This window comes from Gopherus flavomarginatus, chromosome 5, assembly GCF_025201925.1.
Source record: "Gopherus flavomarginatus isolate rGopFla2 chromosome 5, rGopFla2.mat.asm, whole genome shotgun sequence".
NCBI lineage: Eukaryota > Metazoa > Chordata > Testudines > Testudinidae > Gopherus > Gopherus flavomarginatus.
In genome coordinates, this window is record NC_066621.1 from 16,272,324 (window position 1) to 16,288,061 (window position 15,738).

At 46.8% G+C, this 15,738-nt stretch overlaps 2 protein-coding genes across 4 annotated transcripts in view; both read right to left on the minus strand.

The window, feature by feature from the left end:
• Window positions 1–8,337, minus strand: part of SOX13 (SRY-box transcription factor 13) — a 90,503-nt gene extending 82,166 nt beyond the window's left edge. Inside the window, exons 1-2 of one of the 2 annotated variants that reach the window (XM_050952290.1) lie at window positions 8,152–8,337; window positions 3,139–3,283 (exon numbers count right to left, since the gene is read on the minus strand). The gene's annotated coding sequence lies outside the window, so the exon portion shown is untranslated. The remainder of the gene's footprint in view (window positions 1–3,138; window positions 3,284–8,151) is intronic. The other variant, XM_050952293.1, reaches the window with a different exon arrangement.
• Window positions 8,338–11,294: 2,957 nt separating this feature from the next.
• SNRPE (small nuclear ribonucleoprotein polypeptide E) lies at window positions 11,295–15,546 on the minus strand. Of its 2 annotated transcripts, none has more exons than XM_050952306.1 (5): window positions 15,385–15,546; window positions 14,851–14,877; window positions 13,862–13,894; window positions 13,401–13,479; window positions 11,295–11,714 (listed from the first exon to the last, which is right to left on the minus strand). In XM_050952306.1, exons 1-5 carry the CDS (start codon window positions 15,436–15,438, stop codon window positions 11,659–11,661), a joined length of 249 nt encoding a protein of 82 aa, XP_050808263.1. In that variant the 5' UTR covers window positions 15,439–15,546; the 3' UTR covers window positions 11,295–11,658. The 2 variants fall into 2 exon arrangements, with proteins under 2 accessions (XP_050808263.1, XP_050808262.1); XM_050952305.1 differs by having other exon boundaries at window positions 13,832–13,894; window positions 15,385–15,542.
• Window positions 15,547–15,738: the final 192 nt, after the last annotated feature.

Here is a 15,738-nt window from a genome sequence, read left to right on the forward strand (position 1 = left end):
GGAACAGACCTGTGAAAAAGACTCATTTCCTGCCCTGAATAGATTCCTGCCAGGCCTCTGCTCCCCAGGAAGCAGGGTAACAGCTTGGAAGGAAGTGCCCAGGCCCATCCACACCAGGAAGTAAGAAGTATCTCAGAGCAAGCGAACATCCAGGGGAACCCGGCTGGCTCTGGCTCTGGCTCGCACTTGAGCTGAGCTGTATCCCAGCAGGAGGTCACTCCTAGCACTTGCCCATAGCATCTTCATGCTCCCAGCTGGGGAGAGAACAAATGGATGCAAAGAGGGAGCCAACAGAAACAGCAGGTGGAAAGGTGAGAAGAAAGAGGAAAGAGAGAGCAGCTATTCTCACACTTACTGCGAGGCAGCGGAGCCTAGTGACTAAAGCAATGGGGCTGGGAGACAGGACTTCCGGCTGGGGTGAGATTTTGTCAAATCACTGTAAAACGGGAAGCTTGGCTGACTAAGCACATTTGGGCAGCACACCGGGCCCCTGGGATGAACGGCGCAAGAGAGAACAAAGGCTGATTATTATCTGAAGGAAGAGAGTTTGAGAAACATAGATTGCCCTAATACATCCCCCCCCCCCCCGCTAGGTCTTGATCTCCTATCATGTGGGGCATTTAGCACCTTAGCCTTGAGCAGTGCCATTGAGCAGTAAGGCACCATACCATGGAACTAAGGGGATCAGAATCTGGCCCTGTGGGGTGGGCTTCTCTGTCCCTCCTCCTCTAAATAATAATAATATTTTTGCCCTGCTGTAGCACCTGCTATACATAGTGCGAGACAGCACCTGCTCTGGCGGGCTTACACTCTACACAGATAAGACAAAGAAGGGCTGAATGGATCATTATCCCCATTTTACACATGGGGAACTGAGGCCCAGAGAGACAGAGTGACTTGCCCAAGCCAACTAGGGTGACCAGACAGCAAGTGTGAAAAATCAGGACAGGGAGTAGAGGGTAATAGGAGCCTATATAAGAAAAAGACCCAAAAATCGGGACTGTCCCTATAAAATCGGGACATCTGGTCACCCTAAAGCAGACACAGGCAGGCTGCGGCAAAGCCACAAGCTGCATCTAGATCTCCTGAGTCCCAGCCCAGTGCCTTCACCACAAGGCTATCCTTACCCCCAATTACCTGTGACTCGGTGGCACTATGAGCTGTCTCAGGGAAGTGCCCAGCATTGGACTGGCTGCACTGAAGGGTGCTGGACTAGGACTGTCTGACTGTGGTCTACCAGCGACCCTCATGAAAACCAGATGCCTCTCTCTTCAGGCTATCCCAGGGAGCCGGTGTCCGGGAAGGTCTGAAAACAGGGAGTTATGTCCTGCCTGCCAGGGAAGGAGTTTGCTGGTAGTACCAGGCTATCCTCAGCAGATGTAAAGCAGCTAGCTCCATTGCCTCTAGTGGAGCTATGTCCCCTTACGCTAGCAGAGGCCCTGTCTATGTTTTCCCTGTCGCCTCTTCTAACCTGGTACAAAAACTGCTGAAGACCAACCCACCTAAAGCACTGCCCAGAAAGGGCTCCTTGCCCTGCTAGCTATAGCCCCAGTCTCAGCCAGGAGGGGAAAGGAGGAAACAGTCCTGGTAGCTTGCCTCTGTTTGCACATCACCCCCAGCTGAGGGCCTATTTGCATTGTTCTATCCTATGTAAAAACCTGAGCCCTATGCAAAGGGGTGAAAATAAACACAGTAGCAATTTTCTGTCTCCACCCCGAAAGGCTCAGAAGTCACTCCAGGGACTCAGATAATCCAGTGACGAGTGTAGGACAAAAACCTGAACAGAACAGAACCGACTGGGGCCAATGACAGAGCGAGGACTGCCTCTCGTCCTGTACAGCAGCCCCTGAGCATGATGGCCCAGGACTGATCATCACCAGGGTCCCTCCCTGCCTAGGAATCAGTGAGAGAAAACTGCCCTCCCTGCAGGCACCCTTTTGCCATCAGCCTGGTCACAACAGCAGAGGAAGGGGAGACGCTCAGCCATGGATGTGAGAAGCAGGATGAGGGGACAGAGCAGAGATCCTATAAACTTGAGGGGGAAGGGGGAACGTCAGGTCTCGTGAAACTTGATCAGCCTGGAATGGCCTCATTGCCTTGCCTTGTAACCTACACCCTCAGCCACCCATGCTCTTCAGAGCCAGACTCCGGGCAACAATAGGCCCCCTCGGTTTGGAACATACGTGGCATTCCAGGTAACGCACACACAGATCCCCCAAGGGTGCTCCATCCCTCACTACAGCTAAAGGGCCCTTTTAGAGGAGCTGGGTAACATAGCCATAAACAAAAACCAACCACCCGCCCCGAATGCGCTCACTGCCAAAACAGCAGCTCTTTGGTGGCTTACTGCCCACTACCGAGTTGAGATGTGGAACTGCACGTTTAGATGCTCAGTCCTCGACTCCTTCCCTGGACCTTGCCTAGGTACCTGGTAATCCACCTTCCATCCCCACTAACTCCCATGAGTGCAGACAGCATCCTGCACCTTGCTGCACTAGTCCCTTCGCACTGGGATCACAATATAGATGAGAACACAGGGAGACCTCTCCCCTGCGCTTACCTTGGGTTGGGAGCAGATGCTGCTGCTCCCATGAAGCCTGGATATAGGAAGGCATGTGTTTGGGAGTGCCTAGGTAGCCCCTACTTAGGGAGGAGGCGCAGCCTGCAATCCCATCGATATAGTTATCTGAGGCGGGGCTAGCATCATTGCTCCAACCACCACACACCTGGGCCTGCCTATTGCTGGAGAGAAGGTGTCTGGGGCTGGCTCCATGGGCAGAGTGAAGCCCCCTAGTGACACCGACAGAAGCGTGCTGTGAAGGAAACAACAATAAAGACTCTACACAATAAGCCCCTGGGGTCATCCTGGCGTTGGAGGGAAGTTGGACTTTCCAGGCCCTGCTGATTGAGCTGGCAGGGTGGAGGCGGTAACTGACGTGTTTATGAACCATGGGACCAATCCTGCCACCTTTGTTCCCAAAAATAACCTTAGGGATGTGAACGTGCTTCTCCAAGGGGCTAGTGTAGTGTAGAGGAACTGGGCAGTATCCCTCCATTAGGTAATTTGGGATTCTCTCGTGGGTCTCTGTCTTCTGTTGCAAAACCCACCAGAAGCTAACAGGGCAGCAGTGTACTTACCTAGCTAGGCCTTGTAGCTTTGTCTAGAGTCAGTAAATACAGGTCTTGGGAACCAAATGGTGTCTGTAGAGTTTCCTCACATTCTCAGTGTTGCAAAAAGTTTGGGGGGAGCAGGTCTGGCTGGCTGTACTAACCGGATCCAACTCTGCAAGCAAACAGAACAGCTCTGGTGGGTGTCCTTAAAATGTGACCATCCACCATCTCCTGGGGCCAGATTTTCCAAAAAGCCCAGCCCCCACAGCTGGCTCTGAATTTGCCAATGTGCTGAATGAGCTTTTCTGAAAAACCTGGCCACTTGTTTCAGTGCGTTCCCAGGGGGCTGAATCTTTCTGAAAATTCCAGCCATAGTATTTCTGTTTGCCGTGCTGTTCTAGGTACTTAGCATGGGGGCTGCTGCAAACAGCGAAGCCAATTTAGAAGTGACCGCTGGAGACAAATGCCCCCTTTATAGTGGTGTCCACTGTGTTATGCACGCTGTTCACATACAGCCATACGCATTAGGGCCTCTCTCCCTGGGAAAGCAGGTAGCAAGCATAAGCCCCTACCTTTATGGAAATGTCTGAGAAGATCTGTAACTTCTGCATGGTCAGCCCATCGCATCTGGGCAGAACTTCTACTAATGTATTATTATTAAGCATTTATATGATAGTAGTGCCCATCAGGATCAGGTCTTGTAGTGCACAAACACAAATAGACATTGTTTTGTTTGTTAAAAGGAAAGGAACACATTCTCAACTAAGAAAATCAGTAAACCCCTAATTCAGAGTGAGGACATCTGAATTCTAACCCTGACACTGACTCACTGGGTGACCTTGGGCAAATCCCTTCCTCTTGTTCAGTTCCTCAGTTTTCCCCTCTGTAAAATGAAGCTAATGGCATGTCGCAATCTATGAACGAAAAGCGTGATAGGAGTCAATCATCGTGTCAGCTGAAAAAAATATTTTTAAAGGAAATTTCAGTTCACAGCCAGGTAGCTTTATGCTTCAGAACTTCTGGTATTTTGAGTGCGGTCTATTTGAATTACCCTGTCCTCTGAAAGTTGAATATAATCTGAGCCATTAGTTAATTGTTCACTAGCCGGTATACGATTGACACTATTGCATGTATGCAACACACAGATCTGCCTAGGTACTAACAAGAGATGGCAGAGTGTGTCCTGCAGCAGCTGTTCTTTAATGGTCACGACAAAGGTGCTGCATGCACACAGAACTCTCTCTCTCCTGCTTAAGTACAGTACAGTTTCCTCTCTGATAAAGAGTTCCTGCCGCAGTCCCCCCGTTTCCCTCACACCCCAAACCATGCATGCCTCACCACGTACTCAGTTCGAAGCCCAGCATGGGGCTCTGATACGATCTCACTTCCTAGATATGAATATTAGCTCTGCTGCTGATTTATGATAAAGGGATAAGCCTCCGAGACACTGTTCGGGGGGAGGTGTTTTGAGACACGCTGTAATGTGCCCCAATCAAGAACAAAGCCTTTGAAAGATGAGCGGATGCTGCTGTCTGCTGCGACCTTGACTTAAAAGGCCATCTTCACCGGGAGCCTGGTACCCGCCGATGATGCCTTATGAATCCCACCCAGACATCTGCACCTGGGCAAGCAGGGGTAGCCTAGAGCTCTGCTCCGAGGTGCAGCAGCTGCAGGGGACAAGCCCCAAAATTTGGAAGGAAAGGAGAGCGAGGTAGTGGTTCTGTTGACACCACTCCTCGTGAGACTTCTGAGCAGGACACAGCTCAGCTCTGTTCCAAAGCACCAGCTTGGTACTGTTAAATAATAGTGTTAAATAGCAAAGACTACAGAGAAGCCAATGTTCCCTTGTCACTGACACTGGTGCAGCTCGGGGGCCTGGCACAGGTATAACTGAGAGGTCTGTGCAGCACAGAAGGGCCAGTGTGGACCGCCCTAGAAAGCTTTGATTTATTTACAGAGCAAATGTGTTACCTGCTGGCAGCAAAGCTGAAGTAACAGTAATAGACTGCTGCTCACGGTACCTTTTAGCCAGTCTAGGATCTCCGAGTTCTTTATCAACCGTTACAAATGCCCCTGGTCTGAGAAAAATATTAACTGTTTGGAGAACTGAAGAACAGACGTTAAGGGCAGAATTTTCCAAAGTGTTTGGAAAACCTAGACCTGTCCCCATGGCAGCTGCTTGTTGCTAGGTACTTTTGAGACTCTGGCCTCATTGTACAGTAAGCAGTCGTGGAACCGGGACTAGAACCCCAAGAGTCTGGCTTCGAGTCCTCTGCTCGCATCAGCGGGCAGCGCTCCGCCATGAACACGGTGAAGGACAGGTACAAGGCTAGATTGGCCTAAGACTGCACTTCAGTCTCTTGTGCTAGCTTTGGTTCACCACATCTCTGTCCCGCAGCATCCCGGTAGATGGGAGTCAATAATGTTGAGTGGAAAGGTCATTGCAGAAGTCCATTTTTGTTGCCGCCCAGATGGCCTCCCTACTGTAAGAATCAGCTGGTGTTAACAACCACAGTAGTGTGGGAGAGTGATCAGCGCAGGACTCCACACTTCAAGCCCAAGCTGCAGGAGGGAATGAGGTTTCTTGGCTAGAGCAGGAAACTGAGGTCTCCCAAGTTTGAGTCCCACCCTTGAAAGGGCCTGGGAGTCAGGCTCAGCCACTGACTTGCTACCACTCCTTGGGCCAAGTCCCGTAGTAGCTCCATGGGTCATTTGGAAGCCAGGGTTAATATCCCCCTACCCGCCAGGTCTTGTGAAGCTCAGTGAATTAACATTTGATCCATGCACCAAAGGGCTTATGTGAACGTGAAGTGTCGGAGCAGAGCATGGCGGTTCCTCTTGCTGGTGTGGCTGAGAGGAAGCAACACGCCCTTGACTTGTTTTCTCAAGAAATGCTGCAGCCAGGATAATGATGGTCTGGTGGGTAAGAATGTGAAAATACATGACAGAGGGAGGAGATTGCACTGTCCACCTTTCATCCTGCCCACCTTTCGGGACAGGCAGCCTATGCTAAAAACTTGGCTGAATCTCGCCTGTTGGCATCCTGCAGTCAGAGTGCTTGACAGAAGGAAAGGTGGAAACAGCGGCCAAGGCCATCATAAAGGCCCCAATAAACTTCCCCCAGGCATGATATCTATCATAATTTTGATGAAAAGTGACCTATTCTCCCTTTTAACCCACCTCCCCAGGTCCCCCTATGTATCCAGCCACAGAGTGGGGACACTAATGACGGCCACTGCCCGTTTCTTTGGGACGAGCCCGTCTGAGGAGCAGAAATCAGGCCTCTGGGTTTGCAGCAAGGCAAAGCAGGATGAGTCAGGCCCTAGGACCTTATGCATGGGGCTTTCAGGAATCATCACTGCAACACGTTTTACGGTTGCTCACTGTATCATGGCTGCTGTGAGCAGGTAACTGGCTAGGACAGGCCAGACTGCTGCACAAAGCACTGGCCCCCACTCTTCAGGATCCTTTCTGACCTTCCGACATCGCCCCAGTTTCTAAACCAATGAAGTCTTCTTCCCGAGGGGGCTGTAGGTGTAAATGGTGGAGCTAATCCAAGATCAGCAAGCAGCCAGCCAGCCACACAAAGCCTCTGCCCTTGTACCTTGGGGTTGATCCCACTGCAAGCAGCAGGAAAAGGCAGCAGCACATGCACTTTTACCCAGAGCCCATTGGCATGATGCTCCAGCATTCGTTTCCTGGCTTCAAATATGAGCATATGGACAACAAGCAATTACTCTAGGAAACAACCCTGAGTCTTTCCGCTGACACTAATGAGATTTTTAGCATCCAAACAGCTCGTGGGTTTGTTTTCAGCCACATACGAAAGCCTCTGTGCAAATCCAGGGATCATATCAAAGAGCCACAGTGAAACTCACTTTAAATAACATCTAGGCAAACAATGACCCACTGAGAGTCTGTGTGAAAATAAAGCTTATCCGTCACACAAATGACAATTCCCCCCCCCATGGCAGACAGATTTAATTCTGACTTACATTGGGCAGGAAAACATTCATCCCAGTGGAGTCTCTTGGAAAAAAGCAGCATTTATAATAGAAGAAATGTAAGTATAGTGCTACTAGACAAAACCACAGAGCTTTCCACAGAAATCACGTTCCTAAAAGGAAGGAACTTCCCCTGAGTCAAGGGGTTAAATGCAGTAGAAATTGGGAGCAAGATGGTCTGTTAAATGAAGATGCTGTCTGTGCACCGAAGCCCCTGTAATCACAGAAGGGAGCAGAGATCTCACAAACAAGATCCTGTTAAAGGAAGAGTCTGTGTTAGGGTAATCGAGTTTAGACCATGAACTGGAAGGGTTGGAATGCTTTTGATTTCATTACTTCAGTACACAGGACAGTAGCCATGGTCAAAACAAGGGCACTCCCATTTAACCTGAGCCCTGTGCCACCTTCATCTTTAATAAAAACACACTGCACAAGTGTTTGCTAGGGAACGTGACTCCAGCTTGCGGGGAGCAGGCTGTAATTTGTTCTGTAAAGTCAATGCTGTAGTCTCAAGATGTTAAACTCGGCGGGGCAGAGACCACCTCTCTATTAGCCTATATTATGCCACCTACATTCATAGCACTGAACTGTTTGCTTCCAACAAATAAAAGGTTGGAAATGCTATTTCTACAAAGGGAGCAAGTTATTTGAGGTTGGCTCTTGGATTTTTCTGTAGCATGTGAGCTCTGGTTGGGGCAAGAAAAGTTTCTCTGACAAATTCCATTACCAGCACTTTTCTACCTAGAGGTTTGTGTGCTCTATAGCGCCGCAATTGCTCCCTGCAGTGGGGCATTCAACTGCAATAATCCGTCAACCCCACGGCACTCAGAGTTAACTGCCCATTTCATAAATCTTAACACCACTCAGTGCATCCTCCTTGGAAGGCGTCTTTACCCACCTCTGCTCGGTGGAAAGGAATTTGCACATTACGGAAAAACACGACTTGCAAAGCAAACACAACAGGCTTCAAGAGAGCAGAAAGCCAAGCAACAGGAGCCTCGTAAACACAGAGCCCAATTGTAAGAGTTCTCTCTACCTTATTCCTTCTGCCTGCCACTCGCTCAGTCACAAACAGACCCTTCCGTTCTTCATCCCTCTCTGAGGCAGGGACATGTCAGTTCTCAAGGAACACAGGCATTGTAGAAGGTATGGGGGTGAGAAATAGGCAGGCCCGTTTGCTCGTTGGCTATTGTACTAGATGAGAGCAGTCCCCCACTCTACAGCCCGGCTTTATCTTTCTTCCAGGTTGTTTTGGAGCCAATAAAGGCGTATGAATGCTGGAGAACTCTATGTTCCAGCAGAGGCTTATGACACTTTGCAATTGTGGTGGAGGGTGTTCCTAGGGGCAGCAGCGCCCTCTGTAGTCCAAGACTGTGGCCACATTTCAACCTGCAGGTTTTACCTTCGAGAGCTCAATCTCAATTACAGATAGATCTTCTCCAATTCCTTTCTACAAGAGCTCAAAGCACTTTACAATTATACTTCACACCACCCCTTAAGGAAGGTAAGTACTATTGACTTCTATTTTAGAGAGGGGGAAACTAAGGCACAACATGGCACCTCAACTAGCCCAATGTCATCAGCAAGTGAGCTAGTGGAGCCAAAAATAAATCTCAGAACCCCAGATACCCAATCCAGTACTGTGTGACACAGACACCACCCTCTTGCTGTATATGGCTCTTGGTTTAAAAAATGAGAAGAGGGGTTTTGAATTAACATACAATGAAATAAACAAGGTACAATTGTGAAGACTTGTACCATTCTCACAGATGTGGAGAGGTCACTTATAAGGACAGGTGAGTATTTCACTAGTGCCTTAGGGGATCTGGACCATGAGTGGGGCTTCTATGTGCACATATGCTTACATTCCAATACAAGGTTTCTGCATTTTTCACAGCTTTCCTCTGAGGAAGCTTCTAATTACCCCTGCAGCTCACTTACAATACAATCAGTCTATTTTGGTAGAATGTTTATCACCAGCTGTGACGTGCCTTATGATTAGTCTAGACTTCCTTCCACTCATCATCGGACTACTGCAAATGAATTTAAGATACAGGATTAGGCTGATAGCATCAAGCAGTGGATGAGCAGCATGCAGCATTGAGAGCATCCTGAAATATGTGATTTGGAGCAGGAAGCAGCACTGCTGGTAACAGTGAGCTGTTTCTCCTTCCACTTTCCTGCAACAGCGACTGGAAATAAATGTGTTGGTCTCTAAGGTGCCACAAGTACTCCTTGCTCTTTTTGGAAAGGGACAGACCCCTTTATGAGCACTGAGACATTTTATTTCATTGACCTTATGTTCATTGGATTCATGGCATGAATCGTTATACTCTTCCCCCTCTAGTAAATAACCTTTTCTGATCTCCACATTTCACACTGCCCTTTTATCCTTGCATGACATTTTCCTCACATATTTGGAGAGAAAAAGTATTGCTTCAGAAACATGGAGCTGAAATATTTTAGGCATAAGGATTAGTCTCAAGGCCCTGATTTGTCTTTGCACATGCATCTAGTTAATCAGGTGGAATTTGCAGGCACCATGAGGAATCATAAATACGCAGCAACTGTAGCCCCATAACTATTAATCGAGAGAATCCCATAGTTATTTACTGCTCTGTAAATCTTCAACGAGCATCTTGAGGATCCATGTAAAGCAGACACAGGGGAACCCAGTTACTATTCTATGCCTTCCATACCTAGTCCTTGGCAATGTTTAACTGCGTTCATCCACACATGGTCTAACATTTGTGTCTGCACAAGACATATACCTTTCTGTTGCTGTTTGTGCAGAACACTTTGAAACTCATGAAAACTGATACAAAAATACCAATTCTTTTGTTAGCAGGCAGTATGCCTGATTTTGTTTCAGCTACCATATTGTAGTAACGTGTCCCATTTGATCATCATAGGTTTAAGATTGATAAGAGTTGTCACAATTTCTCTATAGAATACCTTAGTGAAATGAGTGAAAGTACCTATGCTGGAACTGCAGCAAAATTCTTTCAGATGCAAACAAGATAGACAAATAATTGTACACAATTAAGCAAAGCCTCAGTTGCTGTATTTCTCCATGTCTGGGATGAATAATAAGAGAGAGAGAGACAGAAGTAGCTGACAGCAGCAGCAACAAAAAATGCATGGCTTTAAAAAAAAAAAAAAAAAAAAAACTTGAAAGGGAGAACATTTTTTCCCAATGGTCCCTGCCATAGGCTTGGCCAAAACAGATTACAAGTATTTTCACTGTCCGCTGTTGAACTGCATGTGTTATATTTCCATGAATAGAGGCAGTTTTTTTCTGAATTTCTCAGAATTCACTGGTTTTCAGGATAACAACTATATGCAAAACTATGTTTTGATAACTGAATGTTGACTAAATTACTCCTGTCTAAATGATGGTTACTGTAGCCCTCAAATCAAGACTTGCGTATCCACAGCGCCAAGAAATCCTCCATCACAGAGGTATCAGACCTACACTTTTTTTGTTTTAATTGGAAAAGCAGCTGAAGGGGTCTAATAGTGGTATCTGCACCAGGAAGCATATAGGAGTAAAAGAAAATGAATCCATCTCACAGATCCCCAAGCAAACCATCCAGCAGATCCCCATACACACAGCACATTACTCCCAAATTAAAAATTGAAGAAAATATTAAAAACCAAACATCTCAGATATTTCTAAATTGTTTAGTGATCTGACGACAGGAACTCTCCAGTTTTAATCCTGGCTCTGGGACTCCCTCTCTGTGATCTTGGGTCAACTACTTAGCCTCTCTGCTTAAATTTCCCCACTCAAACAGGAGGCTAATACTTAATTACACTGGCAAGTGTGAGGACTCAGCATTGTTTGTTAAACGTTTTAATGAAATTCCTGGAGCCCTTCCCAGCATAGTAACATACTTAACTGTAGAAATAATCCTTTACCAATAAGTACTTCTATGTAGGTTCTCAAGAAATTGTATACTGTTTTATCAGTTAAAGCTCTCCTCATGCAACTGAGTTATGTTGGTAGAGAATAGCAATGCTAAATTCCTAGAAAAATTCCATCCTAATTTTACTGGATCTCTAGTCTAGAGACTGCATGTGGCTCTGGTATTCTACTGAACAATTCAGCTGGTGCATTGTTATTGTTCCAGAACATATGAAGATTTTCTTCCCTATCAGAAATTGAACAGATCCATTAAAAAAAAAAAAAGGTTTATTTCAGATTACATATTTCCCCCCAACAAAAACAGCGAGGGAGGTATGTACGCATGAGACCAAATAAATTTAAGTTCACAGTTAACATAAAAATTCTTTTTAGCTCCGAAATTGATACTCTAATGTAAAAAATGTTACTATCAAAGGTAAGGAAAGATATCAGCTAAGTTACTGCTTTTACTCTTTTCAAATCAAGCTCATTTGGAGTTTTTATTTTCAAAAACACCATCCACTTTCCCAGCACAGTGACTCTTGTTTATAATAATGTTTAGTCCACCCCACATATTGACTGAAAATTCTAGTTCGGAACACTCTTTAGTGCATTCCACCCTCTGAATGACAAGTTCTAGTTAGAAACACTTTGTAGAAGAGTAATATTGTCCCCCTTTAACATGATCCGACCTGCAACACAAAGCAGAAGGGAAATGGCAGTTAGAGAGATTATGCTCAGGTCATGCAATATCTAACTTGCAGAAAAATTTGTTGCAGTAAATCTTTCAAAAAGAGGTCTGCATGGTGCCTGTATAGTGCTCCTTTCTATTAACACTTACCATGGGAAAGACTGCAGTACAGATCAGAAGTTTCCTTTCAGTACAGTAAATTAAGATAATACATAGACAGATTATCCCTCCACTTGCAGCACAGAGCTACAAGCCTATAAATCTATGGTGATCCTCTCTCCACAGTATATGACTGATATATATGAGATTCACTGCGTTGCAGGGTATCAGTACTATCTTGAGCCCTGTACTTTGCTTTCTTAAAATAAACCAGAGCGTATCGCAATAAAAGCCATCCTGGCTGGGAACTGGAAGACACCACTGTTTTCAGATTCACTGTTTATCTTTGGTACTTGCCAAATGGTGAATACCAAATCCAAACATGGCGGGAATGGCAACGGCAAAAGGGTTTCCTGTACTGACTCAGAGGGCTGATGGGACAAGGTGACAGTGGTACATCTACACAACAACTAGACACCCGTGGCTGGTCCATGCCAGCCACCTTGGGCTCACAGGGCTAGGGCTTTGGGGCTGTCTCACTGTTGTGCAGATGTTCGGGCTCAGGCTCCAGCTTGAGTCCTAGGACCCTCCCACCTCTCCGGGTCCTAGAGCCTGGACTCCAGCTCAGGCTCAGAAGCCTACACAGCAATGAAACAACCCTGCAGCCAGAGCAGTTGTGAGCTTGTATGAGCCAGCCATAGGTTTTAATTTGTTGTGCAGACATACGGAGTATGTGGGGAGGGTGTGAGGACTGTTGTATTTAAATTAATTAAAAACATAAGAATGGTCATGCTAAGTCAAACCAATGGTCCATGGAGCCCAATATCCAGCTTTCTGACAGTCGGTGTTGCCAGAGGCTTCAGAGGGAAGGAAGAGAACAGGACAATTATAGAGTGATCCATCCCCAGTTGTTCAGCCTCAGCTTCTCGAAGCCAGAGGTTCAGGGACACCTAGTAAATAGGATTTTGTCTCTGACCACCTCGGCTATTAGCCATTGATGGACCTATCCTCCATGAATTTACTTAATTCTTTTCTGAATCCTGCTGTACTTTGGGCCTTCAGAACATCCCTTGGCAATGAGTTCCATAGGTTGACAGTGCATTGTATGAAGAAATGCTTTCTTTCATTTGTTTTAAACTTGCTGCCTATTAATTTCATTGGGTCACCCCTAGCTTCAGTGTTACGTGAAGGGGTAAATTATACTTCCAATTAATACAACAGTACAGATAGAGATATGGGAGTATGGAGTTTAGATTGGCCTCCTCCAGCCACCCTGACACCCAAGAGAGGGCAGAGAGCTGCTCTTTATTAAGCCACCTTTTTAAAGATTCAGATTCATTTTAGGACTCACTCACTATTTGAGAAGTGCTGGATTCTGGCACACAGCTAATCAGAATGGAACATTCATCAACTCTCTAATCCCAACACAGTTAACCTACAGCAGATAGCAGAACTAAGAATCTTCCCAATGGGTTTCACTAATCTTCAGTCAAAGCTATGCATTTGCTTTGTATTTTATATCGCTGCTGCACATAAGGTTCATATATGTAGCTTGGTGCCATAAATCATTTAAACCATGCAGACTTACCCAGCTGTTTCCTTGCTTTTGTTTTTGAGTGTATCTCCTCTGCATCATCCAGAACCAGGTTCATGTATTCATCAAAACCCTAAGAACCAACAACAAAAGTGGTTAGTGAACAAAATCGCCTAGTCTCAAGCCTCAACAGCAGGAGTTGCTTTCACTAAGAGGGGCACAGACAAACACCTGTCAGGAATGGTCTAGATAATACTTAGTCCTGCCATGAGTGCAGGGGGCTGGCCTAGATGACACCTCGAGGGCCCTTCCAGTCCTATGATGCTATGATTAAAAGGATCTGAGTAAGATGACTGCTTGGAAAACAGAGGGGGGAGGAGATGTTTTTACTTCACTGTACTACTTTTTCTTGGGGAGTTGCAAATGGAGCTTGTGAACTGGAAAACCAAATTAACGATGCAAAGCGCCTATAACATCACACTCACAATGATACAGCCTTCTATCCGCATGTTCACCTGTTCATAGAGCCACACCTGAATCCTGGACCTCTGCAAAATCATGGGCAGGGAGGAAGGGGGAAGATAAGAAAGCACATTATTAGCACAAGCACTCCAAGCAACAGTTACTCATTGGTATACACAATAATATTATCTGTTTGCCACACTCTAAGTAGTTATTAAAAATATTCATTGTGGTTTCTATTAGAAGACACAAGGTACGACACCCAAATAAGGACTCAGTGTTGCCCTGAGGCATCTTATAAATAAAAATGCATGTTTTTTCTCCAATTATTGAGGATTTGTGAGCATGTAAAGGAATAAATTTTAGAAGATAAACAGTAGTAGAAGTCTGCTTGGGCCTAATTTTAAAGCCCGACCCAAATCCAACTAGACCACAGCCAATTTTAACCCAACCCGACCCCAAGAGTACTGTATTTAATTGTTTTCATACTCAACTCCAACACCTGTAGTCATGTCCCACTGGGTTTAGGTCAGGTTGCAAGGGTCTAGGGCAGTCAACACAATCAGTAATAAGAACCTATCCAATCTGAGCTGCGCCTAAATGTATGTTATACAAGTAACATCCAACCTAACCTGAACCTGACATCTGTATTCAGATCCTGTTGGGTTGCCACGGTCTATACACACAAGTACATCATTGTACACTTTACCTTAGGATCAAACCATTAGTATGCATGCTAACAAAATATTAAAAACTTAGATCCACAGTGCGGTTGGGTGGTAGGAAGCTATTCAGTACAAACACCAAAAAAACCCTTAAGAGCTAATATGTCAAGTATTATCAGTACTATTATTAGCTAGAGAGGGAAGAAACTGATCAGTTTATGAATCCAAGCTCCTTGCTGAAAAAGAAAGAATCCTTCCCCATCCCAAAGATAGGATGTACCTCATATAAACCTCAGCAACATTACCATAGCTAAAAGCACGGTTTGGATCATATTTACAATCACACACGGAGCTGACAGTTAGACAGCATTACTTACATTCTGCAGGTACCTGAAGATGAGGTTCTGTTACACAGCACTTAAGGAAAAGCACAGAAGCAGCTCCTAGCACAACATGTGTCACTGTAACAACTCATCTGGTTATAACCAACGTTCCCGCTGTACAAGCTCTTTATTTTTAGGCAAATCACAGTGTGTTTCTTGGAGGGGAGGGAGAGAAGTCCGGTTGGCACTGAACACACCGAATCCCCCTTGGATTCTGATAAAGAGCGTCCCCTTCCCGGTACACCCAGGCCACATCCCAGGTGCTTGGAAGAGGAGACTCCCCGACCCCCAGCACGTAATGCCAGGGTGAGGGGCTACATGGCAACCTCGATCTCAGCCTCTACCACCTGGCGCCCTCACTCTCCGCCAGCCCCCTCACTTTCCCCTCCCTCTCAGCCAGCCCCGGCCCCCCCACTCATCTCCTCGCCCTCCCAGCCTCCCCCAGCCCCCTCACTCCCCTTCTCCTTCCCGCCAGCCCCCCACATCTCCTCCCCCCCGGCCCCCGTCACTTCCCCCGCGGCAGGATACGATGGGCTGCACCATCACCTTCTGCACCTTCTGGCCCTGCCCGCGATACGCCATGGCCGCGAGCGAGCCTCAGCCAACAGACGGAGAGAGAGACCGGAAAGAGACCGTTCCCCCCAGCAGCCCACGAGCGCGCGCCGCAGCAGCTCAAAGACTTCCGGTGAAGGCCGGAAGCCGCTGGGGCCTGCCTGTGGAACGCTGGGAACCCTGCCCCGCCCCCCCGGCCACTCTAGCACACTGGAGAACTCTCCGTCCCGCCTCGACTGCTCCTGCCTGTCATAGGGCCTCTGTCCATGGGCGGCGCGCGGCCTCCCGAGCCAGGGTCAAGGCCCGTGCTGTCCTCTGGCGGGGGGCACG

What these genes read in the sequence shown, in the direction of transcription:
- SNRPE (XM_050952305.1), bottom strand. Translation starts at nt 15,438, where the DNA reads ATGGCGTATCGCGGGCAGGGCCAGAAGGTGCAGAAGGTGATGGTGCAG. An exon ending in TCTTCAGGTACCTGCAGAAT is followed by an intron (nt 13,895 to 14,850) that starts GTAAGTAATGCT and finishes ATGATTTTGCAG; the next exon opens with AGGTCCAGGATTCAGGTGTG. An exon ending in GGATAGAAGGCTGTATCATT is followed by an intron (nt 13,480 to 13,831) that starts GTGAGTGTGATG and finishes GTTGGTTCTTAG; the next exon opens with GGTTTTGATGAATACATGAA.